General features: G+C 38.4%; 1 protein-coding gene across 1 annotated transcript in view; it reads right to left on the bottom strand.

The window, feature by feature from the left end:
- The window catches only part of PALMD (palmdelphin), a 49,062-nt gene that overhangs the window by 5,933 nt on the left and 18,031 nt on the right, over positions 1 to 25,098 (bottom strand). Inside the window, exons 3-6 of the mRNA XM_010367941.2 lie at positions 21,335 to 21,459; positions 1,791 to 1,905; positions 1,618 to 1,651; positions 1,391 to 1,504 (exon numbers count right to left, since the gene is read on the bottom strand). Coding sequence (XP_010366243.2) covers positions 1,391 to 1,504; positions 1,618 to 1,651; positions 1,791 to 1,905; positions 21,335 to 21,459 — 388 coding nt within the window. The remainder of the gene's footprint in view (positions 1 to 1,390; positions 1,505 to 1,617; positions 1,652 to 1,790; positions 1,906 to 21,334; positions 21,460 to 25,098) is intronic.

The following is a 25,098-nucleotide window of genomic DNA, read 5'->3' as shown; positions in this document are numbered from 1 at the left end:
GGTGTATGGAATTATTACTGAAAAACAGAAAGGGTTGAAGAAGAGAAGCTGATTAGAGGAGATAAGCTGATGGTTCCAAATAGGAAAGGATTTCATTGGGAAACTGAAAGATATCCTCTTTCCTATTAATAAATTCAGCAAGATGGATGTACCTTCTTTTGCATTTCTCAATGGGCAGACTCAATCTCTTCTTTAGTCAAGAAGAATATGTTGCACTGTGCATCACAGTGGGCAAAGTGCCCAGTACAGTATATTTTATAAAGTTACATCCTTGTTGTACAGGCCAGCAGCCCGGTGAAATTATAGAGGTGTGTTCTACAGTTTTCATAATGAAGAGGCTGTTTAAATATAGAACTGGGATGGAAACGGGAGGGAGAAGGCTAGAATCACACACTTCTCTTTCTGTCTTATGTTTCTTTTCATTTTCACTCCCATTTTCAAGTAGAGGAAGGACTGAAAAATAGAGCAATATCATCTACACTGAGACAAATGGACTGGAGAGAACTGGGGGAGATGAGATTTGCTTCATGACCCCGGTAAGATCCCTATGGCTGGAATTTCAATAGGAAAGGTAAAGCGTACAGAATTCTGTGCAAAATTACAGCTTGCTTTTGTTGTGTCCTCCCACCTTTCTTTCTGAACCCTTTTTGTATTTTTTACCTCCTCTATAGCCTCATGGTTCTTGGCCTTCCTTGACTACCCAAGAAAAACTGCAACACCTCTCATCTGCACTCTCCCTGTCCAGCTTCTCTGCTTTACTCTCTGTATTGCATTCCCTACCATGATGTATTTAGTGAATACCTACTACGTGCCTAACTGAACCTGGCACATAGTAGCTATTCTCTAAATATTTGTTGAATGAATAAATGACTGCTATCTGCAAATAAAGAGTAGTTTTTCCTTCCACTCTAAAATTCAAAGGTTTCCTCTCTGCTCTAATGCAAACCTTCATTCTTCCAGAAGCTTTAAAGCATCAATTTTATGTAAGTCAATCTCCCATGGAGGAAAATAATGCCTAAACCTCCCGCAGGAATATTTTCATTTTCAAAAAAGATCTTCATAACCCCCAAAGCGTGTCTATTGGATGGAATATATCAGGAGAAATACTTTTTGACCAGGGAAGCTTTGCTTTTAAGAGCTTCTTGTCTCCTTCAGATCTCTATCTTCCTTATCCCTGTCTGGTTTGTTAGGGAATAAAATGCATGGAATATATGCTATTAATATACCCCCATTATCCTCACCTATGCAGTGACTAACCTACCTCACAGAACTTTGTAAAATGAACCATTGCTTAACCTGGAAGAATAATCTGTCATAGCAAGTTGTGAATATTTGACATGGTAAAATCTGAAATTAAGAACACTGCCCTTCAACAAGGTTTTTCATATACCTCTCCTATTTTGTTCATCATCTTCTTTTTCTTCGTTTATTTCCTTCCTTAACCTAGAAGGTATGTAGGACTTTGGAAGGTCAGGGATATTAGCGTAGATGTCCTCAATTGACTCTGTAAAATTAATGAATTCAAAATACATTTAGAATATATTTACAACAACGGGAACAATTTCAAATTACCAAAAAACCTTAGTTTAACATAAAATAAGTTATTCAAAAACATACCTTCTGCTCTTTCTTCCCTTTCCACTTTCACAGACTGTAAGAGAAAAGAATTCTCCATGATTAATACAGTTTAAAAAATAGAATCTAAATGTGGATATGCTTTGAAAAATTATATAGTATTTGTGGATTCATTTTGAGAGAGAATTACAGTTTTAAAATTGGTTAATGCTCACTCTTATAATGTCTTCTGTTGTCCGTTCAATTGACTTTAGTTTCTTTAAAATGGCCTCTTCCTTTGTTGAGATTTGCAATTCAGCTTTTTCAAGATCTTGGATCTCTTTCTCAAGCCTGACAACAAAAAGGTATACTTTTTATTGCTTAACATAGTACAAATGCAGAGTTCTCAAATATATCTTCCCCATATATAAACTTTCCTTGGAATATGTGTGTAAGTAGCCAGACACCTTCTAAGAGCATAATGTCACACTTAGCATCACACCAAGCATGATACTTTATAGAAGGTACCTAATGCCTGATTTTGAACAATTTTCAAGTTTTCTTTTTTGACAAAGAAATATATTAGGTAAAGCATTTGACCTTTGCCCCATTTTCTTCATTGCAATTACTAATGTTACTTCCAAATAAAAGAGATTTTTAAAATACAGAGACATAAGTTTAAAGTTGGACCGAAAGGAATGGTACATTTGTAGTTATTATGTAGTTCACCAGTTTTTCGTATCCAAGTCATCATATACATTATTTGAAGAAAACATTATAATTATTAAAGTGATTTAATAATCATAGCCATTTAATACTTAAAATTCTTGCATATTCTAACATTGAAAATGACACTTTGATTTAATTTCAATTTCCTAAGAGTTGGGCCATATTATAGTGAGTAGGGTGAAGAGATGCAGGAATGAACCAAATCTAGTACAGTAACTTCAACTGCAGCTGTTTATAGAGATTACTTTTTCTTGGGGGAGGGAGCAGGGGGAAGGGCACACATCATAAGGAACTTACAGCGACAAAGAGACTGACATTTGAAACTGGACTGTTGCAAGCATTCTGAGCTGGTATCTTGGCCAGCATACAGCTGTGTGTCAGATTGAAATAAACTCCAGGGGGCAGCATCGTGACCTCTACTCTATAAAAACATACACTGGCAATCACGCAGAAGGCTGGCCCTTGGCAGCCACGTAACACACATAGTTTCTCAGCCAAATACACTAAGGCTCTAATGTCAGCTGCCTCAGAGGATGGCTGATTAGATTCAGCAGCTGGTCCAGGAGGTGACAGCTGTGGATATTCGTGTCAGCTAAGAGAACTGTCAGTTTTCTTGGCTTCCTTTTTGAAGATGGTCATGGGCCTGGCAGCTCAAAAATGCTGTGCTATTGACACACCAATAAAAGCCCAAGATGTGGTCAGCTTGACAGCTCTCTTGCTCATTGCTTCAGTTTCAAAGTTCTTACTTTGCTGCTGCCTCTGGCCGTTGGTAGATTGGCGTTTATAACTGAGCAGGTTTTCTTGCACACCGCAGACCTCTAAGTGAAATGGAGTAGCCCCTGGTTTCTTAGAAGTGTCTGAACTGTGACTGCCATTTTATTAAAATTCCTCCACATCCATGGCAGCACTTTTACCCTTCAGCAGAGCTGTGGGAATATATGTTGGTCCAGTTTGGTAAACGGGAAAGCTCTGCACTAAAAGTGATAAATCTGGATTCAATTCTGTCTCTGCTACTCACTTCTTGTGAAAGCCAGTTCCCTTAACCTCTCTGAAACTCAGTTTTGTAATGTGTGTAATGAGCATAATTACAGATTACGCTCATTACCCTATACAGATATTTGGTGACACTAAGAGATGACGTATATGAAAGCACACTGACTATGGTTGATATTAGATGTAAATTTGTTATGATATAATTTTTAAAAGTTTTCTGCAACACACTGTATGTCTTTCTTCTTTCATCCCCTGTCCCACCAGGTAGTTACCTAATTTGCCTGTTAGGGACAGTCTACAAAGATAGAAAACAAGAAGGTTCAAATCATTGCTGCAAGCAGCGCTTGGACATCAGGACCTAGCTGTGGAATCAGGTGGACCTGGGTTTGAATCCTGGTTCATCTGCCAGCTTCCTATGTGACCTTAGACATGTGGCCTTACCTCACTAAGACTCAGTGTTGGGCTAAGAGAAGTGGCTCACGCTTATAATCCAGCACTTTGGGAAGCTGAGGCAGGAAGATTGCTTGAGCCCAGGAGTTAGAGATGAGCCTGGGCAACATAGTGAGACCTCAGTCTCTACAAATATTTAAAAAAAATCAGCTGGTCATGCACCTGTGGTCCCAGCTACATGGGAGGCTGAGGTGAGAGGATTGTTTGAGCCCAAGTGGTCGAGCTTGTAGTGAGCCATGATCACACCACTGCACTCCAGCCTGGGCAACAGAGTGAGACCCAGTCTCAAAAAACAAGCAAACAAACAAACAAACAAACAAAACACAAAAACTCATTGTCTTTATTCATTCATTCTTTTAAAAATATTTACTTAACATCTACTTTGAACCAGGTACTCTTCTATGTGCTGGGGATCTTACAGTGACCAAAACAAAGTCCCTGAGCTCAAGGAGTTTATATTCTAGTGGGAGACAATACGGGAGCTGGCAACCTTTTTCTCTAAGGGGCCAGATGCTAAATATTTTAGGTTTTGCAGTCCACATATGCTTTCTGTTGCTTATTCATCTTTTCCCCCTTTTTCTTTTACAGCCTTTTAAATAATGTAAAAACCATTTTTAGCTTGTGTCTGTACACAATCAGGCCAGGGCTAGATTTGGTCCTGGGCCATAGTTTGTCAACTCCTACATTAATAAATGTGTAATACAAATATGTATATATTTCAGATGTATATGTGTGTGTATATATATTTATGTATATATAATTTATGTATACATATTTATTTATGAAGAAAAAATATTTTTGATGAGAAAAGCAGGATAGGGGCTGTAAACAGCAGGATAAATAATACAGAGAAAGCCTGGGGAGGGGGCATTATTTCACACAGTGTGCTGAGGGAAGTTCTCTCTGATAAAGTGTCATTTGAGCAGAGATATGAAGAGACGTGAGGGTTTCAAAGGGAGTGTGCTCCAGAGAGATGGAAGAGTAACTACAGAGCTTGAAGGAAGAGCTGAGAGAATAGAAAGGTGAAATGAAGTCAGAGAGGAGGCAGATGGTCAGATAGACAGGGCCTTGTGCATGGAAAGGCTTTAGGGAAGCCATTGGAATTTTGAACAGAGAGGAAACATGCTATGACTTGAAATGTAAACAGTTACACTGTGTGGAGAATAGACTGGATGGGGCAAACATGGAGGTCAGTTGTCCTAAAAATCTAGATGAAGATGGCGTAATCCAGGTTGGTTGCCAGTAGAAGGGTGAGAAGTGGTTGGATTCTGGAAATATTTGAGAGAAAGAGCTGCCAGAATTTGTTGGTGATTACATGCAGGGGATAAGAGAAAGGGAGATGTCAAGGTGATTCCACTGTTTGTTACCTGAATAATTGGAAACATGCAAATACAATTGGCTGAACAGAAATCTGGGAGAGAGAAGAAAGGGGATTTGTGGGGGATGTGTTAAATTTGAGACAATCAAGTGTGATATGGAGAAGATAGTTGGATATACAAGACTGGAGCTCAGAGAAGTCTGGGTTTGAACATATACATTTGGGAGTTGGTATTTATTACCACAGGAGTGGATAAGTTTTCCTAGAAAGTGAGGGAGATAAGAATTCCAAGGCCTGAATCTGGGGCAATTCACCATTTAGAGATCTGGTCAATGTTAACTTCATAGAGTTTTCTTTTCTTTCTTTCTTTTTGGAGATGGAGTCTTGCTCTGTCATCTAGGCTGGAGTGCCATGGTGCAATCTCGGCTTACTGAAACCTCTGCCTCCTGGGTTCAAGCGAATCTCCTGACTTAGCCTCCTGAGTGGCTGGGACCACAATAGTGCGCCACCACGCCCGGCTAATTTTTGTATTTTTATTAGAGATGGGCTTTCACCATGTTGGCCAGGCTGGTCTCAAACTCCTGACCTCAAGTGATGCGCCTGCCTCAGCCTTCAAAGTGCTGGGATTACAGGCATGAGCCCAGCGACTCCAGCTAGTTTCTTCCTGTCTCTGCCCCTTTCTTTTTCTGGGGCATAGAGACAAAGCTCTTGGTCTGCTCGACCAATGACACCTTAGGGAATTTTGAAATGCACTGGTGTTCGTTGTTGTTTCTCTCTGAAGAAAAAACCTTGGGTAATGTAATGCCATGTGATTTGTCCCAAGAATCTCTTTAGACTAATATGGTAAGAATATGAGGTTGAAAACCTGCAAACCTCATCAGCATATCTGTTAATGAATATTTTTGAAGGTTTTCAAGTCACTGGGTACATCATGACATGTTTGTGAAAACTAAACATAAACACCTCCCTTCCATTCTTTATCACTTACTCACAGCCAACTCTGAGTTAAAAAGGATAACTAGGGAGCATCTTGGTACTAATTACTTAGAATCACAAACCTCTAACAGGAGATGCCTACTGTTGTAGAACATTTCCTAAAGTTTCCACTTCAATGCAAAACTTGACTTCTTATTTTTGTGTATTGATTTGATACTTCTAATATTTGTGGGCAATATAAATATCAGATGAATGTTAGTGATTCGCTGCTCTAGAAAAGCTTTCTAAAAGATCAGAATGCTAATGGAAATGATGAGAGGCTTAGCAAGCATAACTGAGAGTAAGGAACTGGATGCTCCCAGAACCTCCCCAACCCCCTCCACTTGGTCAGAAGTCAGCGGTAGCCTAGCAATGGAGAAGAGGACGTTTGACAACCTCTACACCAGATAATGCACTGAGTTTTTGAGGACTTACTGTCCTTAAGGGGCATAAAACAAAAATTGCAACTAGTAGGCAGGGCAATTTTTGTGTTATCTAGCACAGTGGTATGTAACCAGAGGCGATTTTGCTCCCTGGGGATATTTGGCAAAGTCTAAGACATTTTTGTTTCTCATAACTTGGCGGCGGCGAGGGGTGCTGCTGACACCTAGTGGGTAGAGGCCAGGGATGGTGCTAAATATCCTGTCATGCACAGAACAGTTGCCTCACAACAAAGAATTATTTAGTCCAAAGTGTCAATAGTGCTGGGGTTGAGGAATCCTGGATACCTAAAAGAATGCCTGATATAGTGTAAGTTCTTGATAGGTACTTTATAAGGAATTTGTTTATATCCATTTCTTTTATATTTTATTTTTTTCCCTATTATTCCCTTCCCATTCCAATATACATAAATGTTTGTGTATCTATTTTTTTCCCATTTTCAATGACCACTCAAGTTAAGAGAATATTCAGCCCCAGGCCGGGCGCGGTGGCTCAAGCCTGTAATCCCAGCACTTTGGGAGGCCGAGACGGGCGGATCACGAGGTCAGGAGATCGAGACCATCCTGGCTAACACGGTGAAACCCCGTCTCTACTAAAAACTACGAAAAACTAGCTGGGCGAGGTGGCGGCGCCTGTAGTCCCAGCTACTCGGGAGGCTGAGGCAGGAGAATGGCGTGAACCCGGGAGGCGGAGCTTGCAGTGAGCTGAGATCTGGCCACAGCACTCCAGCCTGGGTGACAGAGCGAGACTCCGTCTCAAAAAAAAATAAAAAAAAAAAAAAAAAAAAAAAAAAAAAAAAAGAGAATATTCAGCCCTGATTTAAAGCTTAAATAATGCAAGACTTAAATTAGGGACTCTTACCTAATCCCTTTCCAAAGGTAGTGTTGGGGGAGAGAAAAAATTTGGCAAGTATAAATAAAGTATTGGGAAAATATATAGGATGGAATTTGAAATCAGATCTTTACTTACAGAGTCTGAACTCTTAACTCCTCTCCAATTAGCCACTGTAGAAAAAATATATATTCCTTAGGGTTATTTTGCTGTACTGGGGATTTTTTCTGCTCAGTGAGTTAGTCCGTCTAATAAGGATTAAAGTCTGGGCTTTATCTTTTATTTATATATATACACACACACACGCACACACACATATATATTTATATATACATATATTTATATATACATTATATATATATATATAGCCTATTTGCTGGGTAAAAAGAGGGTTATTTTCAAGAGCTCCCTAGGTAAAAGCAGGTAGCTTTCATTTCATGAACTGTTGCAGTAATAACCTCCCTTAATCATCACGAGATAATGTCTCCAATCCAATTCCAACATACAATTTTTTGTCTTGAATAAAAGGACAGCACATAAATGCTTGATGCATCAGGAAGAGGTTATTTTAGAAGGCAATATATATATATATATGCATATATATACACATACATGTACATGTATGCATGTACATATATACATATGTGTATGTATGTGTGTTAATCTGTGAGTGTATATACATATATATGTAAAACTAAAATTGTTTCAAATGGAGAGCATTTGGGGAGGTTACCGTGGGGTAACTCTTTAACCTTTACATGCCTATCTTTCAATTGATGGGTTAGAATTTGCAGAAGTGCTGCCATCCCCATCTTTAGAAGGTATTACCTTTCAGAATGGGAATTGAGCTCCTTGAAATGCTGATTCAGTTTGGTGAGGAACAGGCAGCAGAGAAAGAAATATCCTCTTTGGTGCCTCCCAGGCTGTTAGGTGGGGCTTGATGGATGAGTCAGTGCCTCTCACAATTTCTGAGAGTTGGTGGGCAGGCATCATGTGCCAATTTAGATAAGCAGAGTACATGAAAAAGGATTTGTAATGCTATCCATTATTGGAATCTTTCTTCTCCTTGCCTATTTGCTGGGGAAAAAGAGGGTTATTTTCAAGAGCTCCCTAGGTAAAAGCAGGTAGCTTTCATTTCATGAACTGTTGCGGTAATAACCTCCCTTAATCATCACAAGATAATGTCTCCAATCCAATTCCAACATGCAATTTTTTTGTCTTGGAAAAAAGGACAGCACATAAATGCTGGATGCATCAGGAAGAGGTTATTTCAGAAGGCAATTTTTCTGCTGCTAAGGGTCCATTTATCTCAGCTTTTGGTGGAGTTAACAAGGACTCACAACCTGATAGAGTTTGCCATTAGGGGCCAAACAGACTGGAACTCATGAGGGGAAAAACCACACAAACCAAAATTCAAAAGTCATCATCCTACCTTTCAGCACTTCATGTGTTAGCATTTATAACATTTAACACATATTGCATATTTACATTGCACCAGGCACTGGCCTATTTCGTCCTTACAGCAACCCCCACGAGCACTGCTGTTAGTTCCAATTGACAAATGAGCAAGCTGGGCACCTAGAAAGGCAACCGACCCAGAGGCTCACAGGCAGCCTGAGGCAGGATGGAATTTGAAATCAGATCTTTACTTACAGAGTCTGAACTCTTAACTCCTCTCCAATTAGTCACTGTAGAAAGAAAACTTAAAAAAATGGATTCTTAGGAACTTAGACACAACATTCATTTTGCTCTGCAGTATAAAGGGATTTTTTTACTTTCTATGAGAATAAAGGAAGTGAAGATTGAAATGATAGCTGGGGCACACCAGTGTGTAAAAGTGTTGACCCATTACATATCAAGGGAATATTTCTGTCCTAATCTTCCTTAGGGTTATTTTGCTGTACTGGGGATTTTTCTGCTCAGTGGGTTAGTCCGTCTAACAAGGATTAAAGTCTGGGCTTTATCTTTTTTTTTTGGCTGCTTGACTTTGGTTCTGATATGAGTTCTTAGAACAGTCTCCTTCAAAGAATCTAGGGTTTCCTAAGCTAATGCCACTTTATAGCACGACTTTCTTTGCTTCCACACAAGACTGTGTTGTTCAAAGTAATTGAAGCAGTAGGTCTTAAATATAAAGCTGGCTAATGCAATTTGATTACGTTACTGCAGTTTCAAGGTAACCACCAATGCTAGGTATGAAATTAAGTTTATGACTGGCTCTTACCTATACTTTGAAGGGACTGATGAGTTACTTGCATTTCAGTAGCCCAAACTCTCTTATTAAAAGCCAGGACTACACCTAAAGAGAGGGTCCAATGGCTATTTCTCTGGGATAGCCTGAGTCAGCAGATGTTATGCCACTACTGATGTGCCTGAGGCCAGCTGATGGAAGTGCTAGGACCAAACCCCCACCTCCAACATTCCCCAAGCTAGAAAAAGAGGGATTTTTTTTTTTTTTTAAGAGACTAGGTACGCCTGTGTTGCCCAGGCTTGTCTTTAACGCCTGGGCTCAAGAGATCCTCCCATCTTGCCTTGGCCTCCCAAAAAGCTGGCATTACAGGTGTGAGCCACCATGCCCAGCTGGATCCAGTTTGTTTTGGGACTCACAGGTTCTCAGAATGTCTTTGCCTCTGATAAGTATTGAATTCTGCCTAGAGTGGTGAGCAATTCTAGCTTGATTCTCCACTTGGACTAGAGATTCTCTTCCCTTTCTTCCCCACTAAATCTTGGGAGAACAGGAAACAGTTGGTGGTTTACCTATATTTTTTGTGAGTTTTTGTGTGAAGGCCCACTTTCTCAGAGGAAGAAAAGACTTTACAGCTCTACCCATGGAAACAGAAAATGAACCCATCTCAAAGCTAATACAGTTGGCTTAATCCTTTAACCCCTCCAAGCTTGTTCTCTCATTTAGGAAATAATAATAGTATTCACTAAAGGTTGTCTTAAGGAGATAGTTGAGGTAATTGTTCATAAACCCCTACAACAGGGCTTGATGCAGAGGAGTTCCTTAATAAAGATGAGTTACTGGGCTGGGCATGGTGGCTCATGCCTGTAATCCCAGCACTTTGGGAGGCTGAGGCGAGTGGATTACTTGAGATGAGGAGTTCGAGACCAACCCTGCCAACATGGTGAAACCTTGTCTCTACGAAAAATAAAAAAATTAGCTGGGCATAGTGTCATGCGCCTATAATCCCAGCTACTCAAGAGGCTGAGTCAGGAGAATCGCTTGAATCTGGGAGGTGGAGGTTGCAGTGAGTTCACGCCATGGCACTCCAGTCTGGGTGACAGAGTGAGACTGTCTCAAAAGAAAAAAAAAAAGACGCTTTTCTCTTTCTTAGTTTGCTTGGGAGAGGAGGACTATCTGTGACAACTCCATTGGAAGACAAAAATCTAGCAGGTCCATTTGGGTGTTTGATCTGCAACTTTAGCAAGCATGGTACTAATATAGCTTCAGGGACATACTTGTCTTTGCAAATGCTGATCTAAACAGAAAATCTCAACAGTGATCTAGCATGATTGGAAGAGTTGTAATAATATGTACGAGGATGATGTCTATTTAGTAAATGTGGGCAGAAAGAACATTCTAGTCTTTTTTGACAACCTGTTATTTCCTCTCTCCACATCCCACCCCCGATCCATCCTCCTTTTGTTCTTTTTAGTGATAGAACTCCCTGAGTTTTATATGACTTCCTGGCTACATTGCTATTGGACTACATTTCCCAGTGTCCTTGGCATTCAGATGATACCATGTGAGTAAATTCTGGCCAACAGGGTATTAGCAGAATTGACATCTGCAACCGTCAGGTCATGCTGTAAAAGAGAGCTGCTTGTCCTCCATTTATCTTCCCTTCCTAAAGTGGAATGCAGATGAGGTAGTGAGCTGGCTTTGACCATATAGCCAAGGGCATCCCTTAGGAGGCAGCAAAGCAACAAGACAGAAAGAAATAGGGCCTCTAGATAACCTCATGTAACACTGATGCTCTCCTCTGCTTGAATGTCTACCAGTTAGAATTTGATGTATGTGAGAGAAATGAACCTTTCTATCTCATTTAAGTCACTGCTCTTGAGGACTCTTTTAAAGTGACAAAACCCATATGCTGACTATCGTGTAACCTTATGGGGAATGAATTGTAGTGTGACACATTTTACGTGATTTTTCATAATTTTTTTAATTGATTTGCAGAATTACTCATTATCTTGCAGTTCAGGTAGTTAACTAGTAAAAACAGAAAAATTAATCAGTCTTTGCTCCCAGTGGTTAAAGGATTTATATGTTTCTAAAAAATGTATCAAATCTGGCATGATTTGTGTTGACAGCTGGCTAATATTGAATGGTTAAGGTTTGCAGTGAAAAATGAAAGTTCTTTTTATTTTTTAAAACCATAGCTCATCTAAAATAATCTCTCTGGAAATTCAATGACTATTATTGAGTACATACAGTTGACTTTAGTCAAGTTATCTTGACTGCAGTGTGTTAGTCATACGTAATAGGCAGATACGTTACTACTAATGGGTCAGAGGTTAAAGATATTTCATCTTTACAGATAATTTGGCCAATGGTAATACCAACCTACATTTTCTTAATAAAGTTGAGAGTAGTGTAATCTATTAGAAGTGGAGCTTTTTTTTTTAACTTTTTAAAGTTGAGGTTTAATAAATTTTCATCAAACATATAGCAAACCTTTATTAAGGACCTATTACATATCAGGCATATTTTCTTCACTAAGCTGAAATAAAATCATTATCTTAAGTGAAATAACTCAGAAACAGACAAATACCACGTGTTCTAATGTATAAGTGGGTGCATAGTAATGTGTATATATGGACATATAGAGTGGAATAATAGTCACTGGAGACTCAGAAGGGTGAGAGGGTGGGAGGGGTGTTACAGAAATTACCTAATGGATACAATGAACGTTACTGGCTGATGATTGCACTAAAAGCCCAGACTTCACCACTATTCAATGTATCCATGTAACAAAACTGCACTTGTACCCCCTATATCTACAAACATTTTTAAAAAGTGCATATCAAAAAAGATGAATAATTCAATGCACAGACAGTAGGTAAGAACAAAAACTATCCAGTATGGCTGGTGTTCTTAAAAAAAAAAAGAAGAAGAAGAACAAGAACTGCCTTAGAACCAGCCATTGTCAAAGGGCATTTTTGCTTTGCTTCTTGATGTTAATTGTTCATATTTGATACCAAGGAACAGGACAGAATAAGGAAGATCTAACCTACTAGTGCAAACAGTCATATGCTACTGGTAAGCATGCCAGAGAATTAATGGGCATTTGGCATACAGCAAACACTAAGTTTGCCACAAGCCAGATCTACTGCCTCTAATTCTGAGCATTTAAGAATAGGACAAACAATACAATGCAGCAGCTTTAAGACAACAAGAAGCAGACAGGCAAGGGAACAATGACATTGAAACAAGCATCAGTTTGCTCTGATGGTTGGGAACAGAGCAGATGTTTAGAAAGCTGAATAATTAATTATATGTGAATAGCTTTTGCACGGGTGAATCTCATCTCCTAATATAACTCTGCAAATATTATTAATTATCTTATGGGCAGATGATAGTATCTTGATTTGAAACCGCCATGTAGGCATGTAACGTTACAAGAGAGTGATTTAGTAGAAAAGCAAACCCTCTTAATCAGAACAATATTTTGCAAACTGAGGGTTTCATTTGCCATGAAAAATAAGAAACAAAACTGGTTTTTAGAGAATCAGCCACTATCATGCACAAGTTATTATACAAATGTCATTTTCAAATGAATGCAAATAAACATAGTCTCAAGGTTGATGTGATATGAAGGATTGGTTAGTTATGGGCTTCTCAACTGCTCTGGTGGGATAGAAAGTAGGTGTGTGTGTTTTTTAATTAGGGCTTGTAGAGGACCTTGTAGTACATGCCAAACATTTAATAGGAGTGAAATAATTGTAATAATTTGACTTGTACCCAGGTGTCATGAGTTTCCCAAGTGGCCATCAACTACTCTTGTGGCCAGGACATGGCAAGTTAACTGAAGATATACTTATCCATGATTCTGGTAAGCCTCTTTTATTTTCCTAAAAAAAAAAAATTGTAGAGAAAAACATTTCTATGAATAAACTACTTGTAATTATATAATGAAATGGCGAAAAGTATTCAGTGATGGAGACAGCTAGTGACTCTTTCCTTTCAGAAATAATTCCTGGCTTTGTGCCTTGGTAACCCTTAACATTTATCCCTGACTATATTACAGAGCAGCCACTATATTTCCTGTTTTTTATCCACTTCATTTTTGCTTTGCTTCTTGATGTTAATTGTTCATATTTGATACCAAGGAACAGGACTCTATTGTTTGAAGATCAAATATAAATTCCAATCCTAATAAAACATCGAATAACCAACAAGAATCAGATAACCTTGGGTGGTCTAAATGGACAAAGTGACATTTGCCTTATGGCAGACAAAAGGTGCATCACAAGGGAGTGGGTGTGGAAGTTTTTTGAGCTGGTAAAATTAGTCATGGGAAACTCTCCTGCAGAAGGGAGAAGCCTAGGCCCAGTGGCAGGCAGCACAGATCCTTTCTTTATTACAGTGAGTCGCTGCTCTTGAACATTCTTCCTTTATGACCAAGGCTTGGAGAACGGATCACTGAAACTAATTCACCTCCCACTTTCTGGATTGTTCAGTTGCTCCTTGGTTCATCTTTACTCATGTCAGCACAGTCAAAGATCTATGACAACTCGGCTAATGGTGTCAAATTTGTATTTCAAGGTACTGAATACCATTTTAAATGAGATAATAAATGTAAATGCATTTTGAAAAGTTAAAGGATTTAAAAAGAGAAAAACACAAATATATTTTTTATAGGGGAGCTTATATGGAATCTTCTCTGTAAGACTCAAAGACTTACATATGGCAAGTTCTCAATAATGTTCACAGAATGAATCAAGAATAAGCAGTGTGAGGTCTGGTGGGAAGGGTCTGGAGTCAGAAAGACCTACGTGTGACTCCTGGCATGACTGTTACCAGATTGATAGCTTTCTATGCTTTAGTGTCCTTATGTACAAAATGAAGCTAATTAGACTTCCCTCAGAGAACTGTCATTCTCAGAATAGTGCTCCATAAAGGGTAGCTGTTGTTACATAAATTGAAGTGGAGTGGAGGGAGGACCCTCAGAGGTTATTGCAATCTACTTTTCAGCCTATCGTGGTGGGAGCCAGTAACCATTTAATCCTTATTTCTGCTAACATATAGATGAGATTGGCAGGTGTGAACAAGAATGAATGCTGAAAGGTCAGGATAAGGAAAATAAAGGGCATATGGAGGAAGGGAAAATGGAGAGAAAGGAAACAAAGCGATGGTGAGAAGTTAAAACATGCCATTGATAATTGTTTAAAAAACCAGGACACCACTACCATTTAACTTTGCCCTTGACTTAAAATAGCTGGATGTTTATTCTTTTTTTATTTTTAAAAGAGTTTCAAAGCTTTCCTTTTCAGTTCATTAATGTTCAAATCATTATCTAGGCTTCTTCAGCTGGTCCTCTTAGAAAGGTAGTATTTTAAGTACTAACATTCATCTATACATCATCTATTTTACTCATTAATTCATTTATTAAGCTATGTATTCACAGGTATTCCTACTATGTGCTAGGCGTTGTACTAGGGGCCTGTGTGTGTGTGTTTTGGTGGGTTGGAGTGGGTAGACTTCTTCCCTTTTTTGCTTTTAAGTTTGGTTTACTCGGCTTTTTTTTTTTTTTGTTAAATTAAAAGTGAAGCTCCTGAATTAAAAATAATCAGACTATCTGGGAAATTAAAAACAACAACAGATGAAATATTACAAATCTGGTAAACCAATTAGTCAAATATGGAGAGTGAAAAACATGCTTGGAATGATTTTGACTCATGTAATTACCTTAGAATAATTTCTTCAGTGTCTCTAGGCAACAGCAAATTTAATAAGAAACAACTGGTAGAGTTTTTTTTCGCCTTTTTTTTCTTTTTCTTATGTTGTCATAAAAGAGCAGCTTGTCTATCTCTCTGCTATGTGGTATTAGATACGGGTTAGGGTAGGAAGGCAGAAACATCTAGAATGTAATATTTTTCACTTAGTGTACCTCACCTGTGTTTGATGAAACATTAGTTTCATTAAGGTACAATTGACCCGCACAGGTAGTTAAAAGCGTTAGGTAGGGGTTAAACTTGGATGGAAATAATAACAAACTAAACTTTGATAAATGACAACCAGTAACAACAAAATTTAACTTATATTTCGACATCAATGTTTTGGGTTCCCTTTTGAATTGAGTCTTGCCTGCTCTCTTTTAATTGAGTAGATTATTGCTTTACGTGATATTGAACAGAATGCATTTTCTTGGGTTTCAGCTACTTTTGTGGAAGAATTTTCCTCAAGTTATGTGGGATGTGGCTATAGCTGCTGTGCCAGTCTACTTGGCTTTTCACATGACACGTAGTCACATAGACATCCAAGGCTTCACATACACCTTTGCCAATTTGTATCATCTGCGGAAGGCAGTTTCTAACTATTTGGGGGACAAATGAAAGTTCATTAAAAGAAGGCAGAAGGTCAGAAGGGCACTTTGGAGTATTTAAAAAAAAATCTGTACTAGAGAACATTTAATCATAAGCAGCTTATCCTTCCCAAAGGGAATGCAGTGTATTTGCATCATTCTTCTCGGCAGTTAACCTTTTACATTTCATGCTTATGACATTTCTGTCAGGCGCTCTGTGTGCTCCAATTAAAGTCAGAGGTCTTTGGACACAGTTCAAGAAGTACAGTGTCTGTATGGGAGCTTGGCGCAGGGCAGTTTGGATAAGGGAGGTCATGGACAACTGCAGGGCAGCTGGATAGGAAAGAAGAACCCAGGATGTGAACAAGTTGCTGGGGGCATACTTCCTATGGAGACTTATTGGAGGTGTCATTTTGGGTGTGGGCTATTGAACAGAGGAGAGCAAGGAAAGTGTTAGGACAAGATTTCCAAACCAGGATATAAATTTGTGCACATGGATATTTGGACTGAAAAATCAGTGCACCTGTGCCTACAATCAGGCAGTAAATGGTTCAGTGGTCTCAGTAAGAGCAGGGCTCATTTGGGAGGCAAATTGAAACTCTATTTAAGCAAAGTGATTCAGAAGGAGATGTTCAGTATAGCCTTCCCCTGAGAACATTTCCTCCTAAGGTATTAATCAGGGCACCAGGCAAAATACTCCACAATATTGTTCCAAAGCTAAGAATGTAACTCAGAGACAGAAACCATGGAAACCCACTTATTTTCTGAAATGTTGCCTCTCTTTGGAAGAGAAGACAACAGGATGAATAAGCAGATATGCTTTACTTAAAGGTTATGCGTGAGTCAGGGTACCCCCTGAATGTCTTTAATATGTTAAATATTCAGGTAAATGTCTACATAAAGTGATACACATAAAAGTGAAATTATAGCATAGATTGGAAATTTAAAAATTGCTATAAAAGTATAGAGTTTACAGAATTTAACATTTGTAAAATATTTCTGCAGGATCTGAGGCGCAATTTTATTTTTATGATTAGGACTTTTAATTAGGTTTAAAATCCTGGCTTTTTACGTTTAGCTGTATGACCTAGGGTGAGTTAGCCTCTGTAAGTGTCAATTTTTCTCATCTGTTAAGTGTTACCTACCTAATAGGGTAGTGGTGAGAATTCAGTGAAATCATATACATGAAATGTTTAGCACAATGCCTGGTCCACAGCAAATGTTCCACAAAAATTAACCCCTATGGTAGCATTCTAGCCTTTAAGCCATAAAAAAAATCATAGATTATTTCCAAGTGGAAATATACTCATCGGTTAGTCTTCTCAGTTTACTCCAAGAAAAACACTCTTTGTACTAGCATAAAGAAAGAAGAGCACTTGGCCAAAAAATAAAAATACCTGGATACAGATCCGTGCAGTGTTGTTCTTCCAATTTCACCTTTTGGTAAGGACTAGTATTTAACATTTTTTGTACACCTACCATGTGTCAGGCACTCTGTATTCACAGCAGTCTTGTGAAGTGGCTGTAACTGTCCCACATTACAGGCAGGGAAACTGAGGCTCAAAGAAATGAAAGAACATGGCCAAGCCTATGTACTATGTCAGCAAAACAGGGATTTGAATGCCAGAGGCAATGCTGTTTCAGTTCATCTCACAATGCCTTGGAAGTAGAAAGAAAGAAAGGTTCATGGGCAAAGTCTGGCCCTGCTATGGACTCCACGGTAGTAGCAATATTTCTATTTTGATCTTCCCATTAAAGTCTTATCCTGTAGCTGAGGGGCCTGGCAGAGTGGCAAATGTCACCCTCGAGCAGGCATGTAAGTCAAGTGATAAATCACATTCAGAGTTTGAGTTACTTTCCCTGCTTAGGGATTGTGAGTGGCTCTCCCTAGTTCAACTTCATCAGTTGGCTCCATTGCTACTCAGTGCTAACAGGAAATTGTACTGATGTAGCTGGTAATAAGAGCTTCTCAAGCACTGTGGGTACTTGTTTAGGAGAAAGATTGAATTTAAAAACATGCACCTGAATTTTTTTTTTTTTTTTTTTTTTTTTTTTTTTTTTTTAGCAGCGTTACAAACACCTGAGAAGAAAATGTTCCGTTATCAGATAAAGCTGCTTTGGCAATGTGATTTTTATAATGCTGGGCAGTAGGGGAAGTTGCTGAATACAGACAAGGCATAGTTATTTTTTCTCTTCGTGTGTTGCTTTGGAACATTCTGTTACTTTTATATTTTTAACCAGATAAACATGCCTCTATAGGTCACAAGAAAACAAATTCTTTACTTTTTTTTTTTTTTTTTTGCAAATACATCTTTTCAGGATCATTCCTTAAACAAAGCAGTTTGCTGATTATTAGAGATACTTGTCTGTGTTTGGTGTTTTACTATTTCTGGAGCATTTGCATTTACAGCTCTCCTTTCATTTTTCAGCTGGAGAGCACTGAACCGGGCTTGCTTTGAAATCTGAGTCTACCCTTTACTGACTCTGTGACCTTAATTAAGTCACTTTCTCTCTCTGCGCCTATTTCCTCATCTGTGAAATGGAGGTGTTGGTGCTTTCTTTCTAGGATTGTTGTTTCTAATGACTTAATGTAAGTGCAAGTGCTTTGTAAATTATACAAGTTCCTTTAAAAATGAACCACTACGGCCGGGCGCGGTGGCTCAAGCCTGTAATCCCAGCACTTTGGGAGGCCGAGACGGGCGGATCACGAGGTCAGGAGATCGAGACCATCCTGGCTAACACGGTGAAACCCCGTCTCTACTAAAAAATACAAAAAACTAGCCGGGCGAGGTGGCGGCGCCTGTAGTCCCAGCTACTCGGGAGGCTGAGGCAGGAGAATGGCGTGAACCCGGGAGGCGGAGCTTGCAGTGAGCTGAGATCCGGCCACAGCACTCCAGCCTGGGTGGTGACAGAGTGAGACTCCGTCTCAAAAAAAAAAAAAAAAAAAAAAAAAAAAAAAAAAAAAATTAACCACTACTGTTACTCTTACTTACATTTAAGGACTAAACTAATTTGATGTTCACAAGGAGTATTGATGGATTCATAGCATCATGAAGATCTAAAAGTTGTAGTGAGATGCGAGAAACTGGGTAATGAACAAACGTGTAATCAGTAATTTACCAAAGAGAATAGGGGGACATAGAAGGAGATCCTAAGTGTAGTTGGAGCTTTTTGGAGACAGGAGAGCAAAGGTACAGAACATACTTCAAAGATTTTCTATAAGAGAGATACCTTTCCAGTCCACAGAGGTTGCTGTGTGCCATCATTTCACAGGCACTGTGGAGTAGTCAAATGGGTCAGTCCCTGACCTCCCACTTCCAAGTTGTGTGAATTCCTTAACTTCTCTGAAAGAAGTGAAGGTAATAATACCTACCCTCACCAGGTTATGAAGATTAAATGGGACAATATTTGTAAAGTGCCTGCTGTATACTATGGCTTATTAAATATATATCTCTCTTCATCTCCCTCTTCCTTCTCCTTTTTAATTTTTGGTTAGGAAGGAGCTCTAACTAGACAAGCCACTATCAATACTACTAGGAGCTTATGTGCTTCTCAGAGCATTCAGGCAAGGCCTAAAAGCAACCAGTAGAGTCCTGGTTAATACTAGGATTACTCAGAATGCTGCGCAAGCCTGTTAATGGAGTTTGAGTATATGTAGCCACTTTCCATTATCATCAGATGCAGAGAAAGTTGTAAGTGTTCAGTATGTGGAAAGACTCTAAAAGGAGGTTTTGAGGGGAAGCAAGTAGGTGTCTGTGCAGTAGGAAAGGTTTGCAGGGATTAAATTCAGGACTCCTTCAGAGATAAGGGTTCTGTGTTGAGGAATGAAGAAAGTAATCACCCACTTATGCTGGGATCTTGTTGAGAAAGTCTTGCTAAGGGATGCCTTGATAAGAATTGAGTTTTTCAAACCATAGAGTTGATTTATTGGGTTATTTTAAAAGTATTTATTATCTACTATTTAGAAGCACTTCGAATCTTTGAGAAAACAACTGAGGGGTTTATAAATGCAAACATTTCAATTATATAACCTTTTAAGAATTGTTAATTTCAAAAACATCTAGATAAGGATGAGCAGTCAATGATTTTAGCTATTAAATATACAAGTGCTTGCAATTAATCAAGTAAAATGCAAATCATTTGAAGAGAGGAAGCCTTTTTTCACATTGTCAGGCTTAAGCCTAATGAGATCTGTTTGTATAGCACAGTGAGTATGGACAAAATGTGGTCGTAGCACAGCCACCAAATACTTTTCTATGTTTCAGATCTTTTCTATAGTCCTCACTAAAGGCAATACATTAAAGCAAATGAGGTTTTGAAAGTTGTCTATATTCAAAGATGGGTAGACTTTAATTTGTTGTCATGATTATAACACAAGAAACTCCATCTTTTAAATGTTTTTCCTGTGTGGGTTAGAAAATGATTCTGGCCTTTCCTGTATCTGTTTCTTTTGTGTGTGTGTGTGTTTTTTTTTTTTGCATGTGATAATACTAATAATCCCATCTTACATTTAAGCTTTCTGGTTTTTTCATGTCCATCACCTTATTTCAAGCCAAGATAATTTTAGAACATTACTTCTTACACCAGCAGTTGCCTGACTGTACTGATCTCACAAATTAAGCAGGAAAGGATGTTGAGAAATGAGGTGAACACCTGTGAGCAAATCATCAACGAATCAGAAGAGGGAAACTGTGAACAGAGTATTCCTATAGAACCTTCTTTCCAAAATATAATGGTTGTGACTGGGGAGGGCCTGAGAGAAATATGATGGAAGGACAGGGTAAACACACCTGTAGGCTTGTCACCTGTCCTAAGGTGAGAGTAGGGACTGGGGCTGTGAAGAAGGACTGTTGTTTGCGTACCTACCATGCACCAGGTAGGTGCTGGTAGTTTAGCACACATATTTTTTAAAAGGTAGGCATTGTCACTACCATTCTGCAGGAAATAGGCTCAGAGAGGTATGAGTAAGTCATCAATATGCATTTAAAAATAAATCTAGTGTTGCTATACTCAGGTGATATTTATAGTAAAATTTCTATTGTGGCCTTCTGGTGCGTTTCCTTAGTCTTTTTTAGAAATTCATATGGAATTTCTAAAGGCTGACCGTGGTGGCTCACACCTGTAATCCAAGTACATTGGGAGGCCGAGGTGGATGCATCACTTTGAGCTCAGGAGTTCTAGACCAGTCTGGGCAACATGGTGAAACCCCTTCTCTACAAAAATACAAAAATTAGCCGAGAATTGGTGGCGGGTGCCTGTAGTCCTAGCTACTCAGGAGGCTGAGGCTGGAGAATCGCTTGAGTCCCAGGAGTGGAAGTTGCAGTGAGCCAAGATAGTGCCACTGCACTCCAGCCTGGGTGACAGTGTGAAAGCCTGCCTTAAAAAAAAAAAAAAAAAAAGAAATTCAAATGGAAGATTTTATTGTGCCCCTGAAAGTGAGAATGGCATGTCTATGTACAACATGGGACAAAGTCAAAATAAAGGTAGTTGTGGAGTATCTCAGTGAGGGCCATACCTGAGGATACTTTGTTCTAGAACCTGGATCTGGTGCTGGTCTTGTTGATTTTGCTTCTTCATCTCTTCCTGTTCTTTTCCGCTGCTGATTCCATCTAGAAGCCATTTCTCCCTCAAGGCCTTTTTCTAATGTCAGAAAACATAAAGATATATTCTTATATTGGTCAATAATTTCCAAAATCTCTTACTGCTTTCAAATCTTACGAATTTTAATAGGTGACGCGTTAAAGAGGAATTATTTTCTCTCAGTGACTTGCCTGAATAAATCTGGTATTTTCTATCGTTGTAACCTTCTTGACTCTATTCAAAGCCGGTGTTTATGCATCTAAATCCCATTTATACTTCAAGGTTTAGTTTGGGTCTCTCCTTCGGCATGAAGATCCCTGGCCCCCATACTCCTGGCAGCCCCATCCTGACCCTCACTTTCTGTCTTCAGAACCATGCCATACATATGTTTATCACAGTCATAATGAGACCTCGTAATATGATGTCTTCAGTGTTACCTGTTATTGATGGGTATATATCTTGTGTCCTTAACAAAGTCAAAAGCTTCTTGAAGCCATTTTGATACCTCCCCCTGGTGAGAGCATGCAATGACTGCTTTAAAAAAATCTTTAGTGGGATTAATCGGAATGGTGGGCAAAACAGAAGGTTACTGTTGTACCTTAAACATATTCAGTGTTAGGCTGTGTGGCAGCTGTTTATGGTTTGGCCTACTTAGCTCCCCTTCTTTCTTCTCAGAATCTCCCTGGTTATAGACATTCTTAAGTGCAAAATTTACTGATCTGTCTAAACGTTGGTGAGTTTTCGTCAACTTTAACAACATACAAAAAATTATATTTCACCAGATGGAACAAACAAAAACTGCTCTTGAATTTGCATGAGGAAATTAAACTCCTGGACCTGGAGTTTAAAGACGTAAGAAGACAGAAAACAAATGAAAAAGACCTCTAAATGTTGGATGGGCTTTAATTAGCATGTAGCCTACATCTCAATTAGGAAGTGTTAGATATATATGGTCATGTTATTTTCAAGGAGCTCAAGTTTCTCTTTTTCTCCTGGAATGAAAGGGCTCTTATTATGTATCTAATCTGCCCTATAAATTATTTGTTCAGTTATTCATTGTTAATTATTCATTGGGGATTCACTATATTTAAAATCCGTGAGGAGAGAATGGAAACTTTATTTTCTGGGACTTCTTTCTCTTATATTGAAATTTAAATGAGAGTAAATAAGAATAACTTTGTGTGTGTGTGTGTGTGTGTGTGTGTGTGTGTGTGTTTAAGGATGCTAGAATAAATACCACTGAGATACAAGTATCTCTGAATTAAAAAAACAATTAAAATTAAGTTTAGTTGTGATACATAATTACCAAAGGATGGTTATTTTTTACTAAGGCAATGACTTTTAAATCTTTTTCTCTTTTAAAAAAAGCCAATACAACATTATAACAAATAAATGTTATATGGAACTATAGTTGGAAAACAGATGAATTCTGGACCTCTCTAATTGAAGCAGTGAGGGGGCCTGAAAGCTTATGCATACACAGAACATGGTTTGAAAACCACTAGATTAAGTAAATAACAACTTCACCCCCGATTTTCACATTTGTGTTGGCCTTTTCAGAGTCTTAGCAATTGCATGTGGACGATATATACCATAAGAGTAATTTGTATTACTCCACTCTGTGACCAGAGATTCTTTACTCCAATGTTATCTTAACCATTGATTATAGCTGTTAAGCTGTTTGCAAAAATGTTTTCCTGCAGACCCAGTAAATAGGATTAACATTGGTCAAGATTCAGCTCCTGGGGTCAAAGATGCTAAGAAACTCTGAATATAGCAGCATTTTAATAATTTACCTTGATTCTAATTTATTTTTATTTAATGGAATTTTAGCTAATGCTTAGGAAAGAAGACAATAACACCTATAGAGGTAAGTTTTACTCCTTACAAACCACCTATAAGAAAAGTTCCAGTCAATGGCATACATAGCTCTATAACAAACACTTAGATGGGGTGGTCTTATGAGGCTGAATAATAGAGGGTAGCGAATCATTCTTGTGATGTAATTAGGTTAACTTGGGGCTGTATTCTTGGTTCTTAGTCTGGTTAGAAATAATTTTAATTTTGGTCTTATCAAACTTTGTTCATACTTCATAAGTTTTCATTTATGCCTGGTGGAGAACTCTTTGAACTTAAATATAAAATATTCAATTTGGATATGCAATCAAAATGATATATGATGCAATCACATAATACTATAGTAATCAAAACAGTTATTTTGCTTTTATGTCACAGTTTATACTTGTGCTTTAGTGTATGAGGCTAATGAGTATAATAAAATCTACAATGAAATTCAGAATTGAAAGCCATATGAACTAAATGAAAATATGTGACCTGCAGGTGATAGATCTTTCTGCAGTTTTTATAGGAAAAGGTTTTCCTGAAGCACTTCCATATCTACCCAGAAGTTACAGTAGAGTAGGAATAAATTGATTTCTCATAGATTGAATTGAATGGACTCATGGAAATCAAAAATTTTTCAGATTGACTGTATTTTGTGTTTCCTGGTAACGTGAGACTGTGATCATATTACTAGGCAAGAAGATCCATACAGGAAGAAAAGCTCGGAATGGTTTGAATATTAAGATGTTAAAAATGTCCCAGAAATTCCCTTGCTAGCACATTATGAGAATGATCATCAGGTTCAGGAGCTAAAGAATATCAGAGTTATCAGAGTGAGTTACTACAACTGTTTTGAAAAGTGTGTATTCTGATATAGGAGGAACACTTTGTAAATGTTTATGCTTACGTTGCGTAATGTGTGTCACTGAAGTATAATGAACTAGTTTGCAATCAGGAAAGTGGAGAGGATAGTCATGAAAACCAGGACAAATGGATGAAGAAAGTAAGAGACAGGCTATAGAGGCCAATAGAGCTTTCTTAACTTGGTGAACACATGGTAGAATTGTTTTTAAAAATACTTTCACACATTTTGAACCCCATTTTGGAAGGATGCCTCCTTGCTGTTTGGTATAGCCAACTATTTTCTGCAAACCTTGGAAGAATGTGCTTTACTGAAGTAGCCACTCTGTCTTCTCTGTGCCCTGTGCAGTTTATGCCTCCCATAAAGTGTTTATCACAGAATAACTGTCATTGTGAGTTTATGTATCAGTTACCATTTTAAGGACACAGGCCAAATTTCACTTATTTTATATTCTTATTGTCTAGCTTAGTACCCTGTGCATAATATGTACTTAATAAATATTTATTGACTAAAGGTCCTATATACATCCATATAAATTCTACTTATCAATTAAGACTCAGCTTGAATCCCATACCTTGAATAGTGCCTTCTTGACCACTCCAGATTAAAGAATACTTATCCTGTAGTTTTAATTAAAACAACTGTCATTTATCTTGCTTATTTAATCTTGAATTTCCCAAATTAGGACAATGTGTCATTTCCCCCAACTCCCAGCCCTGCTCCATGCCACACACACCCGTTTTGGCCAGTGAACAGCTTGGGAAAGTGGATAGCACTTTTGTGCAGAGAAAATTGAAATCTTTTGCTCCAGGTATAAGCATCTCTGAACCAGAGTGCATGATTGGCAAAGAAATATGGACAGGATTTTAGCACCATCATTTCAGGTACCTTTGTGCAGTACACAGTCTGCACAACTGGATATGGTGGTCCAAAACATGATAAATGTTTTGATTGGATTGGATCAGGAGAGGTCCCCTGTGTTCTGGAGAGCAAAC

Source organism: Rhinopithecus roxellana, chromosome 8 (genome assembly GCF_007565055.1).
Source record: "Rhinopithecus roxellana isolate Shanxi Qingling chromosome 8, ASM756505v1, whole genome shotgun sequence".
Lineage (NCBI taxonomy): Eukaryota > Metazoa > Chordata > Mammalia > Primates > Cercopithecidae > Rhinopithecus > Rhinopithecus roxellana.
The sequence above is the reverse complement of the archived record's forward strand: the minus strand, read 5'-3'. Positions and strand labels throughout refer to the sequence as shown.